General features: G+C 24.7%; 1 protein-coding gene across 2 annotated transcripts in view; it reads right to left on the minus strand.

Moving 5' to 3' along the window:
- Positions 1–18,890, minus strand: part of LOC129616607 (acetylcholine receptor subunit alpha-type acr-16) — a 53,295-nt gene extending 34,405 nt beyond the window's left edge. The window contains exons 1-3 of one of the 2 annotated variants that reach the window (XM_055532237.1): positions 18,772–18,890; positions 16,219–16,413; positions 14,523–14,609 (exon numbers count right to left, since the gene is read on the minus strand). In XM_055532237.1, coding sequence (XP_055388212.1) covers positions 14,523–14,609; positions 16,219–16,411 — 280 coding nt within the window. In that variant the 5' untranslated portion in view covers positions 16,412–16,413; positions 18,772–18,890. Of the gene's footprint in view, positions 1–14,522; positions 14,610–16,218; positions 16,414–17,194; positions 17,407–18,771 lie in introns of those variants that run through there. The other variant, XM_055532236.1, reaches the window with a different exon arrangement.
- Positions 18,891–19,331: the final 441 nt, after the last annotated feature.

Here is a 19,331-nt window from a genome sequence, read left to right on the forward strand (position 1 = left end):
TTTGCAAAAATTTAGTATAAGCTCTCCTATATATGGGTTTAGGTATATAATTTATATTGTTATCCGTAAAACTATAACACAGATATCAGCTGTCATGAAAAATAATATGATTTTATACGATTGTATGAATTATATAACATAGGATTATATTGTATATTATATAATATAGTATTTTATATAAAAAATTATAAATATACTATTATAAAATATATAAATTTATAATTATTTTATAGTAGTATATCTTTATATACTGTTATGAAAAAATTATTTGGTATTTAGCAACTTCGCATTAATAATTCATTTCATTATTATAAGCTTTGTTCAGAATATAACATGATCAAAAATATTAAAGTTAATTATAGCATAATATACAATTCAAATGTTATATACATATAACAATATTAAAAATTTCACTACACCGTTATATAGAGTTTAGACCATAATTAAACGACCTAAAAAATGACAATAATTATTCTTATGACAACCAATGACTTTTATATAGTTACGGTACATAATTATAATATTTTATTTCTTGCTTATTTTTTCGTGATAGCTATAACTTAAATTATTTTATACATAAAACATTAAATGAAGAAAAAATCACTAACCCATAAAGCAATCTTTCTTTTTGTTAAACGAAAATTTATAAAAAATTAATAATTATATACACACACAAATATACATATATCGTTTTTCTCAAATCACAAAAAAAATTATATTTATGTATATATTTTTAAAAAACCTTTTATGTAAATAGAATATTGAATTATTTTAAAGAAAAACAAACAAAAGAGTAAATCTAACGTAGCTAGGTTGCAAAATTAATGGTTATTATAACGATAAGACACAGTATACATATATAATATATATATATAATTATATAGTAGTATTTAATTATATAGAAATTTCATTTCTTTAAAAAACACTGTAAAATATATAAGTTGCACGAAAATTCAACACATTTATATAATAAATATATATAATAGGCAGCAATAAAATATATTATATTAATTTTTTATATAATTGTTACTTTTTACTTTTTATAAAATTTTGTTTATTGGATTTTTAAATTATAAGCTATTATATACTCTTGCTTAAATTCTAAATTGCAATATATATATTCTGTATTACATATTATATGAGATGTTTAAACCTATTTACACCGAAAATTTTATTCAATGCCCGTGTCTTGTACACCGCATTTTATAAGTTATTAGTGTGACTATTATAAAGAACAAATAGAATAAAATCCGTACAAGAAAATGTACAAGAATTCAAGAAAATATTACAACATATGCAAAAGAAAATTTAACCAAACTTTGATCAAATGTATAAAGATCAAAAATTTGAATATGTGCACATTCTGGATTTGTCAGGTCCCTTGCAAAAAATCCTATGTAATTATATATAAAAATTTATTTATAGCTCTTTGTAAGAGCGCTACTTAATTTAAGAATTTTTGTCGACCGTATGCACTATAAGATTTAGTAAGATTATATAATTTATTATCTTATATACATAAGCGGTATACCTACAAAGATTTGAAATGATTTTCTGTAAATTTTTGTGAAGCAACAATTTAATACTTGTTTTAAAGTTTGAAATTCTATAAAAGGGTATATGCAAAAGTATACAACAGCTTTAAGATATTTTTGTAGTATTTTCAAAATTTATTGTGAACAAAAGTGTATATTTTTTGTTGTTGTTTTTAAAAATTTTGTTTTAGTTTTTGTTTTAATTAATAAGTTTCTTAAAAAATTCCGTTCAACAAAAAATTAAATTTACATAAAAAAAAGTTAAAGAATGCAATCTCTATACCTAACAGAGGGATTGCATCAGATACTTGGGGCAATGTCTCTGCAACAAGATTCAAAAACACAGTGAGTGATAGAAGAATTGTAACTCCTGTAAGAACAAAAATAATATATTTTGTGATGAACTTCAACTTTTTTTTATATTTTCTAAATTATTTTTAAAATTCATTTGAATTCTGTTATTTTTTAAGTAACTTGTTTTTTTTCTTGTAATAAAATTCAACAAGCAGTACAGATATTTAATATTTACAAGGCAGCATTATTTTTATACGCATATACAATTAGGTTTGTTGACTATATATTTTAATATAAGAACTTTTTGTTCAGGATTTTTCTAACAATTTAAATAAACTGATTTGTATAAAATTTCATATTTCCATGTGAAAAAATAATTCACTTGGTAGCTTATTCCCTTGATAATTTTCGTATAAGTTTGGGGTTATGACATAATTAAAAGTAGCCATAACAAATTGATGAAATTGTATGCTATATTTCCTGATAAGAAAAAAATTACAATAATTTAGTTAAGTTTATAGTTTCAAAAAAATTACTTGTCGAGAAATGCAAAACCGCTAACTTTCAGAGATGATAATTCGTGATGAGAAATGGTAAAAAAAATGTGTTCTGACAAAATTCATATTATATGGTTTGGTTTGCAGAATTTAAAATTGTTTGTTGTTTTGAAACAGAAAATTATAAAAAAAATTGAATTTTTTAACTGTAAGTTAAAACTTTTGTAGGACTTTATGTTTTAGTAGGTAGATAAAAATATTCTGAAGAAACAAGAAATCCGGATTCTCTGCAAGATCTTTTTGTATATAAAATTTCAATATTTTGGCTTTAAGGGTGTATAAATTTTGTAAATAAAGGCACAGATTGAGGAACGGACGGACAAATGAAACAGTGAATATATTTTGTTTTAATTTTTGTGGAAATTGTGCTTAAAATCAATACTATATTTTAAATATATATTTTGTTTCTTAATTAAACAAATTTTAAACTCAATCTTACTTGATTTTCTGTCATAATATTTAGTTATATTTCATTCTTCACTTTTTTGTGGGAAGTAATGTAGTTAAGTTCAGTAATTTTAAATTAACAACGATAGTAAAGTATAAAGCACAAGATGTCTATGAAAATTCGAATAGTTTTCTTATATATGTATCTAAAATTATTGCAATTTGTTTATATTATTGCATACAAAAACTGTATTACAAATGCAAGGTAGTAATATAGTAGTATACATGTAAAAATAATTGTTAAATTACATTCATATTTTTACATATACATATGTTTATTTATAATATTATGAGTGAAATGATTTTTGCTAGTTTTGTTTTCTACACAAATATCTTTTTAATTTTTATTGATTTTAAGAATAATTATATAAGTTTGGATATATAAGTTTGGATACAAACATCAGCACATATTTCCTTACATAAGTTATTTTTATTATTATTTCCTTTGCATCATACGTTGAACATTGTTAAACGAATTTTTTGTTGTTTTATATAATTTTGCGCAATAATTTAAAAATTTTTCTTAAAGTAAATGTATTTTATATACGCATAAAACCTTGAATATTAATACTGTTATGATTCACTCATACAATAAAATCATATTTATAGAGTTTGTGTTGTATAGATTTATTAATATTTTTGCTTGTAATCAAAAATGCGAGCACTCTTGTTTTTTAACAAAACAATTAATATGTAAGTTATAAAAATTAACAATTTTAATGAGTATAATTATGCAAGTTTTTTAACAAAAACTATGATGATTTTTGATTAAATAAAGTTGAAATATGATTTGTTTCGCTACATAATATATGAAACTTAATAATGGTATAATGATAAATGATAAAAGTGGTATGGTGATATTATGAGCTTAATACTAAATGCAGTAAAAAGCCGATGCCTTGATGTCAGGGGCTGTTGTTTTTCCACAAATATATGTAATATATATGGGGAGGATCGGAAGTGGTGTTAAAGCTCTCGTGGTGTATGATTCGTCGAAGTTTTCTAGGAAAAAAATAACCGTGTGGGGCGCGGGGGTGACTCGGAATTAATAAATCGCAGCTCTTAAAGTTAGAGCACAGTTGTTATAATATACGTATTATTTTCCTAAAAAGCTCCAAGGAATCACCTCATTGCTGCTTTTACATCAGTTCCGAATCAACCTATGTAAACAGAGAATTAAACTTATAAATAAAAAAAACCTTTTTTAATTCAAAAAATAAAATTCACATTAAAATTAAAAAATAAGCAGTGAAAATAAAAATTGAAAATGCACATATATATATATTATGAAGAGGAAAAACGTTTCACGAAAATCGTGTTCTTCCCATTAGTATGTTATTACGCATTTGTTTGCGATACATCATTGATATTGTACACACTCCTCTTTTATAAACATTGGTATCGTCCGATAAATTATCAATAGTGCTAATCGAATTTTAGTTTGTTCTTTATTATAAACTGATACTGATAATATAATTTAAATCGATTAAAACAAGTTTTTTTATTCATAAATTTTTCTTTTTGTAAATTGTAGAAAAACCTTTTTTTAAAAAAATTGTTTTGAATTTGTTTTCGACGTGCTAAAAGTTTGTTTTAAAAATACATATGTATATAAAAACAAGTAAAAACGTTTCAGTCGGTATAAACCGATTGAATTATACCCTGCACCTTTCGTTATTGTGTAGCAATTACTCGAACCCGTGAAGTCATTCTATAAAAACTTCACGGATATGTCTGACTTATAATTGGACATCCGACTGCCAAGTTTCATGAACCTGACTTTATTATTTTTCCAAATATTTAAAATAAGCTTTTGGAGTTGTATGGCAAGTACCCGAACCTGTCAAGCAATTCCACTAAAACTTCACAAATATATCTGATCTATAATCGGACACACCACTGCCAAGTTTCATGAATCTGACTTTATTATTTTTCCAAATATTAAGAATAATCTTTTAGACTTGTATGGGAGCTACTCGAACCTGCCAAGCAATCCCACCAAAACTTTAGAAATATGTCTGACCTATAATTTTACATACGACTGCCAAGTCTCATGAATCCGACTTTATTATTTTTCCAAATATTAAGAATAAGCTTTTAGACTTGTATGGGAGCTACTCGAACCTGCCAAGCAATCCCACTAAAACTTCAGAAATATATTTGACCTATAACTCGACATACAACTGCCCAGTTTCATGAATCTGACTTTATTATTTTTCCAAATATTTAAAATAAGCTTTTGGAGTTGTATGGCAAGTACCCGAACCTGTCAAGCAATTCCACTAAAACTTCACAAATATATCTGATCTACAATCGGACACACAACTGCCAAGTTTCATGAATCTGCCTTTATTATTTTTCCAAATATTTAAAATTAGCTTCTGGAGTTGTATGGCAGGTACCAGGACCTGTCTAGCAATTCTTCTAAAACTTCAGAAATATATTTGACCTATAATTGGACACATGACTGCCAAGTTTCATGAATCTGGGTTTATTATTTTGACGAATATAAAAAATTTGCTGTTGGAGTTGTATGGCAGCCACACGAACCGGTACAGCTATTCCATTATAATTTTTGGAGCATGTGTAGAATATAATTGGACACATGTATACAAAATTTTACATTTATAGCTTTATTAGTTTTCGAAATATTTAAAATAAACTCTTTGAGTTGTATGGCAGCTAACCGAACCCGTTGTCCGAATTAGTCCAATAACAATAGGGTTCGTCCTTGGCACAAAAGAAAAAACTTGTGAAAGTTTGGTGTCGATAGCATTATTCGTTTTTGAGTTATCGTGCGATCGGACGGACGGACGGACGGACGGACGGACGGACGGACATGTCTAAATCGACGCAGAATTTTACGCTGAGCAAGAATATATATATATGTCCATACCGCAGATGACTCCTTCAAGTATTTACAAACTCCATACCAAAGTTAATATACCCTTCACGAAGTGCAGGGTATAAAAAAGTGTTTTGAAAATTCAAATACGATATATAAGAAATTTAAGTAATCCGTTTGATTAAGACTACAGAGTGTAAATTTAAGTACATATTTTATTTTATTTGCATAATAATGTACATGCGTATGTTTTAGATTTATTTAGAATTTCAGATTAGGAATGAAATTTGTTTTTACTTCTTTATAACATAAATGAATTAAATTTTGAAACCAAATAACCTAGAAATATTACTTATTGTTTTAATGTTACAATTAAATTACACCAGTTTTTGATTATACAAAAAAATCGTCTGTCGTAAAAATTTGTATCCGCTTTTAAATCGGGAAGAACACACAAATTTATCATTTTCATTAGAACAGTATTTTATCAAAATTTTTTTATTAATCATACGAAATTTTGAAATTTAAGTTTCAGTATATCAAATTACAAAATTTTTTAATCAAGAGATGCGTTTAACAGAATTTATATAGACGAATGAGTCGAGCTTATTGTAGCAAATTTAAAATTTTACGACCATTTACATATTTTTTTGGAAAAAACAGTATACTTAAAAGAACAGATATGAATAAATAGAGATACGAATAAAAACATAATCCAACTGGAAAGAATGTATGAAAAACATTATTGTACAATTAATTACAGATTTTCAAAACTTTATAATTTTAAATAAAAATAGCATACAAAATAATATAAGTACATATTATGTATATGTTTATGAAACAGGTCTCTCAAATCTTTTCGGAATAAATAAACATTGAGAAATTATGAACACGTTGTTGATAATTGCATTGTCATCACTTGACTTTAGTGCTTTTAAAATGAATATTTTTTATAAACTGGATCAGTTCCAAAATTTTTCAGTTTTAAATACAGAGTGAATCACCAACAAGTTAGGAGCCATGTACCATGGTCGAAAATGACTAAGCTTTTTGTTCGGAACATAGTGTTAGATCGGAACCGAATTAAATCAGAATTTTCTTTGACCAGCTGCTTAAGCTTTAATTTAAGTTATTAGGCGTTAAGAAATCTTTTGTGGTACAGAAGATATAGTAAAAAAGCCATTTGTACTTCAAGATTTAAAAGGCCTTTATAAAATGTATTTAATGTAAAAATTGTGACTATTTTTCATTTTTATTGATATTAAAACCTGTAATTATTAACTATTGCTATTTTTTTTATCACAATAGTCATTCTTAAAAGCAGATAACATTTTTAGGAACGGTTCAAATAACGGTTGCAAAATGCAAAAAAAAATTGAATTTTCAGAATTTTATTAAAATCTAACACATTTTAGAGAAAAATTCCTATTGTTTTATATTTTTACCGACCGCATTGTGTATATAATGGGGTATGTTATGTGATGGTATAAAATTTTTCATGTCGAGCTTTCGATGGGAACACACTTCTCCATGGTAGGGAAGTGTAAATAAACTATTTTTAGCAACCTGTCTGTCGGTCTGTATGTGCACGCAAGTATCTCAAGTTCGGCTGAGCCGATTTTGATGAAATTTTATATGTAAGTTTATTTCGACTAGGTCACGGATTGATCGACTTTTGCGATATGTCAAGCCTCGGGAACTGGACCTTTTACCGGGCCTGTTTTACATTTTTGATAATTTTTAAGAAAATATTCAACAGATTTACTTGAAATTTTATATACGGATTAATTCGACCTTGCGTGAAACCTCCTTACTTTTGGAAGAAATCAGGTGTCACCAACTGGACGTTTACTACGGGTCAAATATACATTTTGCGTATATAAAGAGAAATAATCAACCGAAATCATTGAATATCGGGGCGCTGAAACTGATCTAGAAGCCGATTTTACATTTTTTACCATATTTACGGAACGAATTGATGGAATTTCTTAAAATTTAATATTTGAGTTCTGGTTGTTACCAGAAGTTTCTCGTAAGCTTTCCGTATAATTCGGACGGCACAAAATGAATCTCTACTAAGAGTCAAATTCACATTTTTCTAGGTATGTTAACTAAAAGCTTATTAGTGACCTTTAAATTTAAAGTAGTAATTAAAACGCATTTTCATAATCTTCTGGAATACTTCTCAGAGTGAGATGGCTCTGCTAATCTCTTGGCCTTCAAGTTTCATATATTCACTTCTATCCAGCTCTTATCGCTCTTTGACTTCTTAAGAAAAGGTTAAGAAATTTAACATTTGTAGCAAAAAGTTGGAAAAAAGAAAAACCATTAGGATTTTCCTCTAAAAGATTAGGAATGATTTTTTTATTCAATAAAGTTGGGTCAAACCAATGGTTTGTATTGTAGCACTTTTCCCTTCAACAAGTGAAAATTCTGCTTTTAAATACAGTCTATTTGTACCTATCACACTATTAAAATTATTTTCATTCATATTTAACTATTTCTAGGATTGCATATATTTCGGATGATGTATTCATGCAGTCTTTGAAATAAAGCAAAAATTAATATAAAGAGGGGTTAACATAATGCTCGATTTTAAGGGTTAATTGTGTGAGTTAAGAAAAATAATTATATTTTTTAATGTTACGGAATTTACCGCTAGCTTTTTATGTTTATAGAAATTTGAGAACGTTTGCGGGTTTTGAAATATAAGGCGCCAAAAATTCAAATTTTACAAATTTCAAGAGGAGATAACTTGAGAGGGGCCGGAGATGGAAAAAAATTTTCTTCTAACAAAATTAATTATTTGTTAAGGTCTATAAGCCCCTAAAATTTCAAGCTTCTACAGGCTGGGGTCTAGAAGAAAAACGAAATCAAAAATTTGGAAAAAAAAGGCTTTAGATAACGGTAAATTTGAACGGCCATTTTGTTTTTCTAAAGTTTAACTATAGTATATCGCGCTAGGGGAAGCAAGCCGCTGCCTTTGTGCGTTTGCAAAATTTCAAAAATGCTTATGGTTTCATTGCAACAAATAGTTAAAAAAGGCCCTTTTTAAGGTTTTGGGGGGTATAACTTCTAGAGGGGGGGAGATAGGTAAAAATTTTGTTCTACGGAAATAAGTCTCTAGTAAAGATCTATGTACATACAAAATTTCAGCTTTCTATCTTCAAGGGTGTAGAAGTTTTGTAAACAGACACACGGACAGACGGACGGACGGACGGACGGACGGACGGACGGACGGATGGATGGACGGACGGACGGTCGGACGGACCGACGGACTGACGGACGGACAGAGTGAAACTAATAAGCACTTTTTTTCAAAAATTTTTTGGAAAAGTGCTAAAAAATAATAATGGTTAACATTTTGCTACTTAAAATCAATAAGAGTGAAAAATAGTCATAACATTTTGAGTTTATACATTTTATTATGGCCTTTAAGAACTGAACATAGAAATGGTTTTTTGCTGTATCTCCTGTGCCGTAAAAGTTTTTTTTTAACGCCTAAAGACTTAAATTAAAGCTTAAGCAACTGGGCAAAATTTTGTAAAGAGAATTTTGGAAGTTTCAAAAAAATTCATGAGAAATTGTCGGTAGAAAAAAAATAAAAGATAAAAAGTTCTAACGCTTGGATTTCCGAAAAAAACGTTTAAAACCAAATTAACCGCCATTTGTTATTTAAAGCCCTCTTAAAGCTCTTTCAAAAAGTATTTGCTTGAAACTTTTATCTTTTTTGGAATGAAAGTTATTACGCAAAAAAATGATGTTAAAATTTCACCAAATTTTCTTAAAATCTCGGTTGCTAAGAGACGATTCCGATTCAACACTATGTTCCGAATAAAAATTTTACTTATTTTGTACCTTTTGCCCGATGGTATATGGCTCCAAAATTGTTGGTGAATTATCTTGTATATTTAATATTGTAGGTATAAAACAAAATACCAACATTGTTAAAAAGCGAAAAACCAATATTGAATAAAAATTTTTACTGTACTCAAATATCTTCTTATTTCAGCATTATTAAATTTTGATTCTAAATTTTTTTTTTGCATTATTTTATTTAGAATAAATTGTTTTGGAAAAAAAAACTGACCTAATGATATTCTATTATAATGTACTGTGTAAAATTTTTTTTTTTAAAGCGTTTGAAAGCTAAGAACTTTTAATGAAAAGCAAAATGTTAAATTATTTAAAAAAAAAACATAATGAAGTTTTTTCTAATAAATAGAAATTACCTACAAGTGTGACTTATTCTTCTGCTGATAAAAGTAGATTTTTTAAAGTATTAACCAAAATGACGTTTAAGACGATTTCTTCAAATGTATTGTAAATCTTATACTGAAGGAAATATCAATCAATTTAATATATGAGCGTGAGATAAATAATTTTACAAAAAATATAATTATAGTTCTTCTTGTTAAGATTCTGTATAAAAATTTAAATATGTAAACCGATTTTATTTATTTCTGATTTAGTTGACTTTTAAAAAATTTTAAATCTGATCCAGTACTAGTCGAAGTTTCATTAAAGAGGCGAAAATGAAAAAAAAACTATATGTAATAAGGTTACAATAAATTTGACATAAATCATAATTTTTAAAATATTCTAATTATATACACAAACATTAGGATGATGTTAATAAATTTTAAAATACATGAAAATATAACAAAATATACAAAAAAATAATTTATATGCAAAAAAAGGTTACTTTTCGAAAAAATCTTTGTTTCCTCGTAGTACCAAGTATCAAACGACATTTTTTTCTTCTTTTTCGTATTTGATTGACTGAAATCAAATTAAAAGAAAAAATAATTTTAATTGTTAAAAAAAAATTCAGGTTTCCTTTGTTATCATTTATCATTTTCCATACTTTTAATTTTTGTGTTCACTACAATTGCAGAGTTGATTTGAGTTTAACAACTTTCCTTTTTTTGACGAAGCCAAAACGAAATGTGTCTTTAAAATTTAATTTATTTTTTCTTGCATTTTTTTTCTCGGTAAATTTTGAATTTATGTTTAATACGAAAAACCTATATTAGATTTTATTACTTTACATGCGTTTAATTTGTCCGTTGTCAAATAAGGGTAATAAGGGGAATGTAAACATATTGTTTTTAAAAATATATGTAAATGTATATGGTAGAACGGTAAACCAATTTATTTTTCACAAAATTAATACGCATATTGTGACAATTATATAAAGTGAATTCGATTTTTAAATTTTAGTCAAATTCTTTGATAATACAAAAATAAATAAATAATGTTACATAACTAGTATTCATAATTTTGTAAATAAAACTAAATATCAATATAACAATATTGAGTTATTAATGTTGTTGTATAATAATTTAAGTAAACATCAAATATTCAAAATTAAAGTAAGAAATATAAAATTGAAAAATCCAAAAAATAACAAAAATGAAAAAAAAACTAAATGAATTTAAGAAATAGAGTATTTAAATTAAATTTAAAATGTCGAAATATATTATTTCATACAAATAAAGTAATAAATATTTTATGTATAATAAATTAGCATACAAATTTTAGATGTGGCAATAGACAAGTCGCAATTTTTTCTTCAAATAGAAAATGTTTTTTTTTCAATTACTTATTGTTCAAATTTATTTTGTATTTTGATAGTACAAAATTAGTAAAATACAAAGATTTTATGATTTATCTTAATTTTGATTTTAGTTTTTTATTTACTCAATAATTGTTAAAATTTTTCATATTGAATCATATTGAATATTTTCGTAATAAAACTTATGGCATTTAATAAATAAACTTATGGCAAAATTTTATAAAAAAAAAAATTATATATTTAAGTGTACAGTAAATTAAGATTAAATCAAAAATTTGTCAAGTAGGAAATTGGCTTTGAAAAAGTTAAAATGTTTTGTTTAAAAAAAATATCTTTTACCTCAATAATTCCAAAACATATCAAAAACATGTTGTAATTTATAAATAAAATATTCTGTACTTTTATGACGAGAACAAAAACTAAAAAATCTGATGTGAACAGCACATAACCGACGGCATTAGATTATGAAAATATCTTTCAAATTTTCAATTATTTAAAATTCTATGAAAGGTGAAAATTAGACTTTCATTTACTCAGAAAAATGTAGTTTGGTTCTTAGTAGAGGCCCATTTCCATGACACAATTTTCCTGCAAGGTTTCCCAGTCAACTTCGTTAACAACAAGAACACAAATTTTAAGAAATTTCCCCAATTACTTTTTGAGGTATGATGAAATATATAACATCGGTTTTTAGTGAAAGTTCTGTTTTCGAGCCTTGATTTTCCTGAAAAATTTACTGATTCATTCTTTTAATACCCAGATTATAAATATGAAATTTCAAATAAATTAGTTGAATATTTCTCTCAACATGAGGAAAAAAATAAAATCTGCCCGTAGTAAAAATCCAGTTCCGGATATCTGACATATCGCAAAAGTTGATCAAACCGTCTCATCCTCGAAGTACACTCAGATATAAACTTTCGTGTAAATCTATTTTGCCGAACTTGAGATACTGATCTGCACAGACAGACAGACAGATCGGCAGACACATCTCTAAAAATAATTTATTTAGGCTTATTTAAGTTAACTTACGTTTTATTTAGCATGAAGAAAAATACTTCCGCCGAAAACTCGACATGTGAAATTTGGTGCTATATATCACATGACGTGATATATGGCACCAATATTCAAAAGCGTTGAAATATTGGCCAAATCAAAAAGATAATTAGGTGAGTTGAGAGAAATAATTATATTTTTATCTTAAGACATTTATGGTTAGTATTTTGCTTTTATAGAACTATGAAAAAGTTATATTTATGAAAAAATATCAGGCTGAAATTTTAAATTTTCTTAATTTTGGGAATCAATAACTCGTAAGGGAAACCAATTGAAAAATTTCTTAAAATAAAATCATTTATTAATGTTTATAGGCTGCTAAAACTTCAAACTTCAACAAATTACCGTCAAAAAGCTAAATGATGTCAAAAATATGAAAAAAAAAGTTTAACATAACGATTAATTTCAACATCCATTTTCTTTCAACGGGTTTTGTGTTGCTTAGTAAGATCCATTTGTCTGCAGAATTTCAGTTCTCTACCTGAGATTGTGTACAAAATTTGAGTATTGTATCTTAAGGAGTGAAAAGATGCAAGGTAAAAAAGTAATAAGAACAATTTTTTTTGATTTTCATATTGTTGAAAAGATTGTTTGCATATTTCAATTCTTCTTATAGTCAAACGGGTTATAATTATTTCAATTATATGGATAAAATAAAGGTAAAAGTGATGTAATGCATAGCACTTTATAGGTGTATAAATTGTTCTTTTGAACAATTATTTTTGTTTTTTAAAATAAAATGTACCTGAATATAAAATGTTTCGATGGACACAAGCTTATCGGTATTCAAATCACAACATTACCAAAAGAGAACGAATGGATTTGTAATGTGCCATGGAAATGTTGCTAAACTTGTTGCAATATACCAACACTTACATATGTATATGTAAATATTAGCAATAAAATATTTTTCACAAATTCCTGTAAATAGTATAAATATATGTATATGTACATATATATGTTATAAATTTATAATATATTAAAATGTTAATGAACTACAGCTAACAAGTAAATATTAATTATTTCAATTAGGTAACTATAATAGGTGGAGATATACTTGTTTTCGAGCTACAGCCTGTTGAAAAAAATGGTACCGGACTTTTCTTACATATAAATAAATGTTAAAATTTCGTAACCATATAATATAGTTATCCTTAGGAGCTTGTTTTGCAGGCGATGGATTGGTTTTTATTTTTTGTGTCACCTCGCCCTCGCCCACACGATTTAAATCATAACAAATAATAATTCGCTAGGTTTTAATAAATATGGCTTTGTAATTATTAAAGCAAATTTTTAATTTTTTTTAATTATAGAAAATAATTTTAAGTCAAATATGCCAATATTTTTAAGTAAAAATGTATGCCAATTTATACACATTTATTTTTTTTTAAATTTTGCATAATCAAAATTTTTTCTAAACTTCTATTTAACATATTTTCTATTTTAACACAAACAATTTTCAAAAAAAAAAACATTTGTCCATTAAAATCGAGAACTATGTATGTAGATAAAAATGGTTTGTTAATTAAAATTAAATTTCAATAAGAAAAAGATAAAATAAAAAATTTCAAAGTGTCAAATACACACATAAATTTTTGTATTAGCTGCAATAAAATAGAAAATCATGTTTTCTGCTGCGAATTATAAATTTTTATTAATTTGAATAAGTATTTGACGCTTATATGATTTTTTATGTTTTATTAATTTTAATTGGGCTTATTAAAATAACACAATAGACAAAGAATATAAAATAAATATTTACTAAACAAGTACATAAAATTTTTTAATATTTAAAAAAAAGTAAGAACTAAAACATTACAAAACAAAAAGAAAACAGAATAAATATTGCTCTTATTTTGCTTTATTACTACACCATACATATGTATATATATATATGTATATAGTATGTACATATAAAGCAACATATGTATATATATATATAAATATGTAAGATATTTATAGTATATACTTTTGCGAGATTTGTTTTATTTTATATTTTGAAAATTTATTTTTGTATAGATATAAAAGTTGGTATATTTCGTTTTTTTCTCTCAAATTTTTTTTTTAAATTCTATCATGGTTAACAATATTATATGGCTCTTTGTATATAAATATAGATTTGTAAATTTATGTTCATTAAAAAAAAATGCTAATATTTTTATAACAATGTTATATTTTTTGTTTTCTTTTTATGATCTTTGGATTTGTACCTATAAGAGGAACAGCATCCGACGTTGTCGGCATAGATTCAGCAACTAGATTTAGGAAAACGGTTAATGATAGAAGTATAGTAACGCCTGAAAAATATTAGAGAAGAGAATCATAATTTTTTTGTGTTAACATTTTTGTATATTTTGGTTTAAACGTTTTTTTTTTGGAATATAAAATGTTATTTTCAGTTTTTTAACAATTATTTTTATTATTATTATATGACAGATGATGAAATTCTGTGCGTTTCATGAATTTTTCATATTGTTTTATATACGATGAAGTTGCATGTAATAATACATAATATAAAATTATAAGAATTTTTCAGCCACTATTTATATAATGTTGTACATTAAATCTAATTAAAGTCAATAACCTGAAAAATTATTCTTAATTATACATTAATGAATTTATTATTTGTATAAAGGCATATAGTAGAAATATTTTGTGTTAAAAATATATAAATATATTAAATGCTGTTCATTAGGTTCATTAATTTTTGTTTTGATTCTATTAAGTATAATTTCTCCTATCAAAAATGTATATTAAACACTGGTATCCAGATAGCAACAACACTGCATTACTATACGCAGTTGTTGGCATAATTGTGTAATAGTGCTGTATTATTACAACAATGTAATTAAATTTTGTAATTTGAAGGTCAGGGAAATAGTTTTTTTTTATAAAAATCATTAAATTAATTTTTTCAATAAACTAGTTCTAAAATATTATGTGTTCATATTTTTCATTAAATCAGTTGAAATAAATAATAATCAATTAGAAAATTTAGCTTATAGATATATTATACAAGACTTACAAATCATTTAAAATTTATTCGTAAATTATACTAATGTATATTTTTAATTTCTTTTAATTTCTATGTTAAGTGAACTATGTACCAAGTTTAGATACATGTATCAGAAAACCAGTATCAGTTTTTTCATAACAAAATGTTATTAATATTTTTGAAATTTTAAAATGACTAACAAATTTTGCATAATTACAATATTGCCATTATGAAAAAGCTGTTATATTAAAATCCATTTACTGGTCGATTATTTTAAAGATGTGATTTGAAACATGTAAGTTTACATAAAATATAAAATTATTCTTTATGTAAAATATAGAAAAATTTGGAATTGGGAATTTAAATAGACTGAAATATATGTTTTTATTAATCAAATTAGTGATTCTTCTTGTGATTCAATTATATATGTGTAATATGTATAACACATCTATTCGGTAGAACGCTAAAATTTAAGTTGAACAGTTTGCATATAATCACGTGCTCTTATCATAACTCCGCCGTATATGATGCTTTTGCTTTAATTATCATTAACATTTTGAATCATTAGCATTTTGATATTTAACGTTTCTATTTTAATAACATTATTGTTAACAAATACGAGTATGCTTCACTTTTCCATATTTATCAGATTTGTGGTTCTTACTCAAATTTTGAAATTATTAATCAACGAATGTAAAAAAAAACAAAACCGGTTCATTAAAAAATAATTATCTGAAAATAAATACTTATATACATTATATGAAATATTTCTTTTTTTTTTAATTACATTATTTTAAAATTAAAACATTATAAAATTGTTATATATAGATATATAAATTGTAAATAATTAAAAAATATGGTAACAAAAGATATTCGTTATATAACATAAATTTAAATATATTTATGCATACCTAGAGTTAGTTTTTCACCGGAATCTGGTGGTAAGGTAAATCCTAATAAAGCCATCGATGATATTAGAACACATGGTACTATTAAATTGAAAAAATAATATAAAGTCCTTCGACGTATTTGTATTGTAAACGTGATATCAACATATGGTTCTGGGCAGCATTGATAAACGATGGTATTTTTTTTGCCAGGCATACCTTTTGATGTTCGTATATTTTTTGTTGAGCATTATTTTCATTTTTCATATCATTTCAGGTTAAAATGCGATACATTTGTATTATTTCGTTAATATGAAAGTAAAATTATATTCAATTAGTGAAAAAGCAATCGCATTGAAAATAAAATATTTGAAAATAAAATAACAAAAAAATATATTTATTATATAATATACATATATACATATATCTATATGCAAATGTCCATGTTATTATATATGTTTGCAGACATAAGCTGTATATATGTATGTATATACATAAAATATATAAATATGTAACATAATTCAATATATTTGCGTAAAATATTATGTTATATAATATACAAAACAAAATTCTCGTTTAACAAAAACCAGTAAACATTTTTGCAATTACAATAAAAATTAAAACGATATCGCAAAAATCAGATACAATTTACGTTGGATGATAATTTATTAATGCATTTTCTTTTCTTTTAATGCTTCTTAAAAATTGATAAAAAGTGAAAATTATTCGAAAATAAACTATTTTAATTCTTAGTTTTTGTTTTTCAAAATTTACCTGCAACATTGTTAAATTTACATTTAAAATTTTTGATTCATGTAACGAAAGTTTTAACGTGTAATTACTTTAACGTATAAACATGTAATTACTTTACATAAGAATGATCAAGAATTGCTTAAAGCTTTTAAAAGTGTTGATGCACAATACCAATTTTTTTAACATGTTTATTGTTCTCTAAACAAAAAAAAGTTGTATCCTTTTATAATTTATATCAAATATTCACCTGGAAATTTCCAACTTATCTGCAACAATTTTCCGGGGACTGTCATTTATGTTAAAAACTTTTTAACAATCAAACTTTAGTTTATAAAAAATTGAATTATCTAATGGGGGCGGCGTGCAGATATACTCGTTTTGAGTTACAGCCTGTTGAAAAAAAGATATCAGATTTTTGCTGCATATAATTATAGGGCTGCTTGTCTTACAGCACCTGCATCTGCATTCCATCGAGCCCCGCCCCCCCTCCCATATATACAACTTTTTGATGGAAATTGATCAAAGAATCATTGCTGAACTATTTGCCACCTTATACGAAACGTCTTCTACAACATGTTTTTATTTTTATAAAAACTTGAACAGTTTTATAAAAAATTTAGTTATGTCAGTAGATCAGTCCATACAAATACAAGAAAAATAATTTAATTTACTATTCTTTTTTGAATTGTTAAAGCACAGAACAATGTTGTTAATGTGTCGTGTTTTACATATTTGATTTTTGCTCTTAAATTTGGCATTTTTATTTAAATACAATTTTATGTAGAAAAAGGAAATATAAACAAAATAATCTCTGTGTTACTTACTGGACCCGATTTTAAAGTTAAATTAATTTTTTTTCTTGTTTTCTTGTTTTTGTCTTGACATATATATAAGTATACTTACATTGATGTGACATACGATTATAAAACACGTTAATAATTAAATTATAATATGCTTAAGTAGCTAAACAATGTGCTTTATACAAACATAGATATATTTTAATATGTGTATTAGAAATATTTTTTTTTCTTATTTATATATTTTTTTTTTCATTTTCATTTATATAATTTTTATAAAAAAAAGGTTTTTTTTATGAAATTTATATTTTTCAGAAATAAAATAAAAAAATTAAGGTGCGAGTAGTATATATTAGTATCGATATGAAAGTGATTACGAGCAAGTGCAATTAATTTTTTTTACAATTTTTATAAATTAATATTAACTAAATTAATTGTTAATTAATAAACAAGAAGTACATATGTATAGTTCGTTCCATTCAAAGCATCTTCATATATGATTCTAATTGAATATTCAATCTAAGTTAATTATTTTAAAAGAGTCAAATTCTTAACAGAGTAAATAAAGTACTATTTAGTTCTTTTTAAATCATTTTATGTTATAAAAGCATATTATATGAAAACTGAATATGATAGATACATATATTAATGAATTGATTTTTTATATTAATGAATTAACTTGCTTTTTCAAAACTACTTTGAATGGGTTTATAATTCATAAATAACTATTAATTGTATACATAAAAAAAGGGATAGTTAGAAAATATGAGGACAATTTTTAAAAAATGTTATTATTTAGTGACAGTTTTAATATTAATTGACTAATATAAATTCACAAAATAAATATAAATAATTTTTAGAGTAATTTTTATACATATATATATATATATATATATATATATATATATAATATATATAATATATATATAATTTTTAATTTGTAACACAGTACAGCACAAAACAGTACAGCACGCAAATATAACAGAAATATAAAATTAGAAAATTGTTAGGCTATACATATACTAACCAATTAAATACCATTCGCCATTTGTTATAAAATCGCTTAGATCACCTTCTTCTTTTTCAGGATCAAGGACCAAGTCCAACTGATTTTTAATAAATTTTTTTTTATTAAAATTTTTTTTGGTTTTGTTTCTCATATAAATTTTTTTAAACATTTACTTGAACAATAAACTATTTAACTTTTTTTTTGTAAATAAATTTCATTTTGAAAATAATTTGTAAATGATTTTTTGAAGAAAAAATTTCAATGATAAGAATATGAAAATAAAAGTTGAAGCATGAACAATAAATGTATTGCAGTGAATTGTGATATGTTTTTTTAAATGAAAATGTTCTGAGTTTTTAATGGATTTATTATATGAAATTTATTTTTGTTTTATTTTAATTTGAATATTTTTAATTTTTTTAAATTAATTATTTAAAAATTCAATAAAATTTATTTTTCTTTAAATTAGTAAAATTAATTTCAATTTAATTTCAGTTTTAAAAATTTTAAATTTACAATATAATTTTTTTTCTTTGGTTAAACTTGTTCCTTTTTTTAAGTGTTAGTGTTTAAAATGA

This window comes from Condylostylus longicornis, unplaced genomic scaffold, assembly GCF_029603195.1.
Source record: "Condylostylus longicornis isolate FDR11 unplaced genomic scaffold, ASM2960319v2 ptg000249l, whole genome shotgun sequence".
Classification (NCBI taxonomy): domain Eukaryota; kingdom Metazoa; phylum Arthropoda; class Insecta; order Diptera; family Dolichopodidae; genus Condylostylus; species Condylostylus longicornis.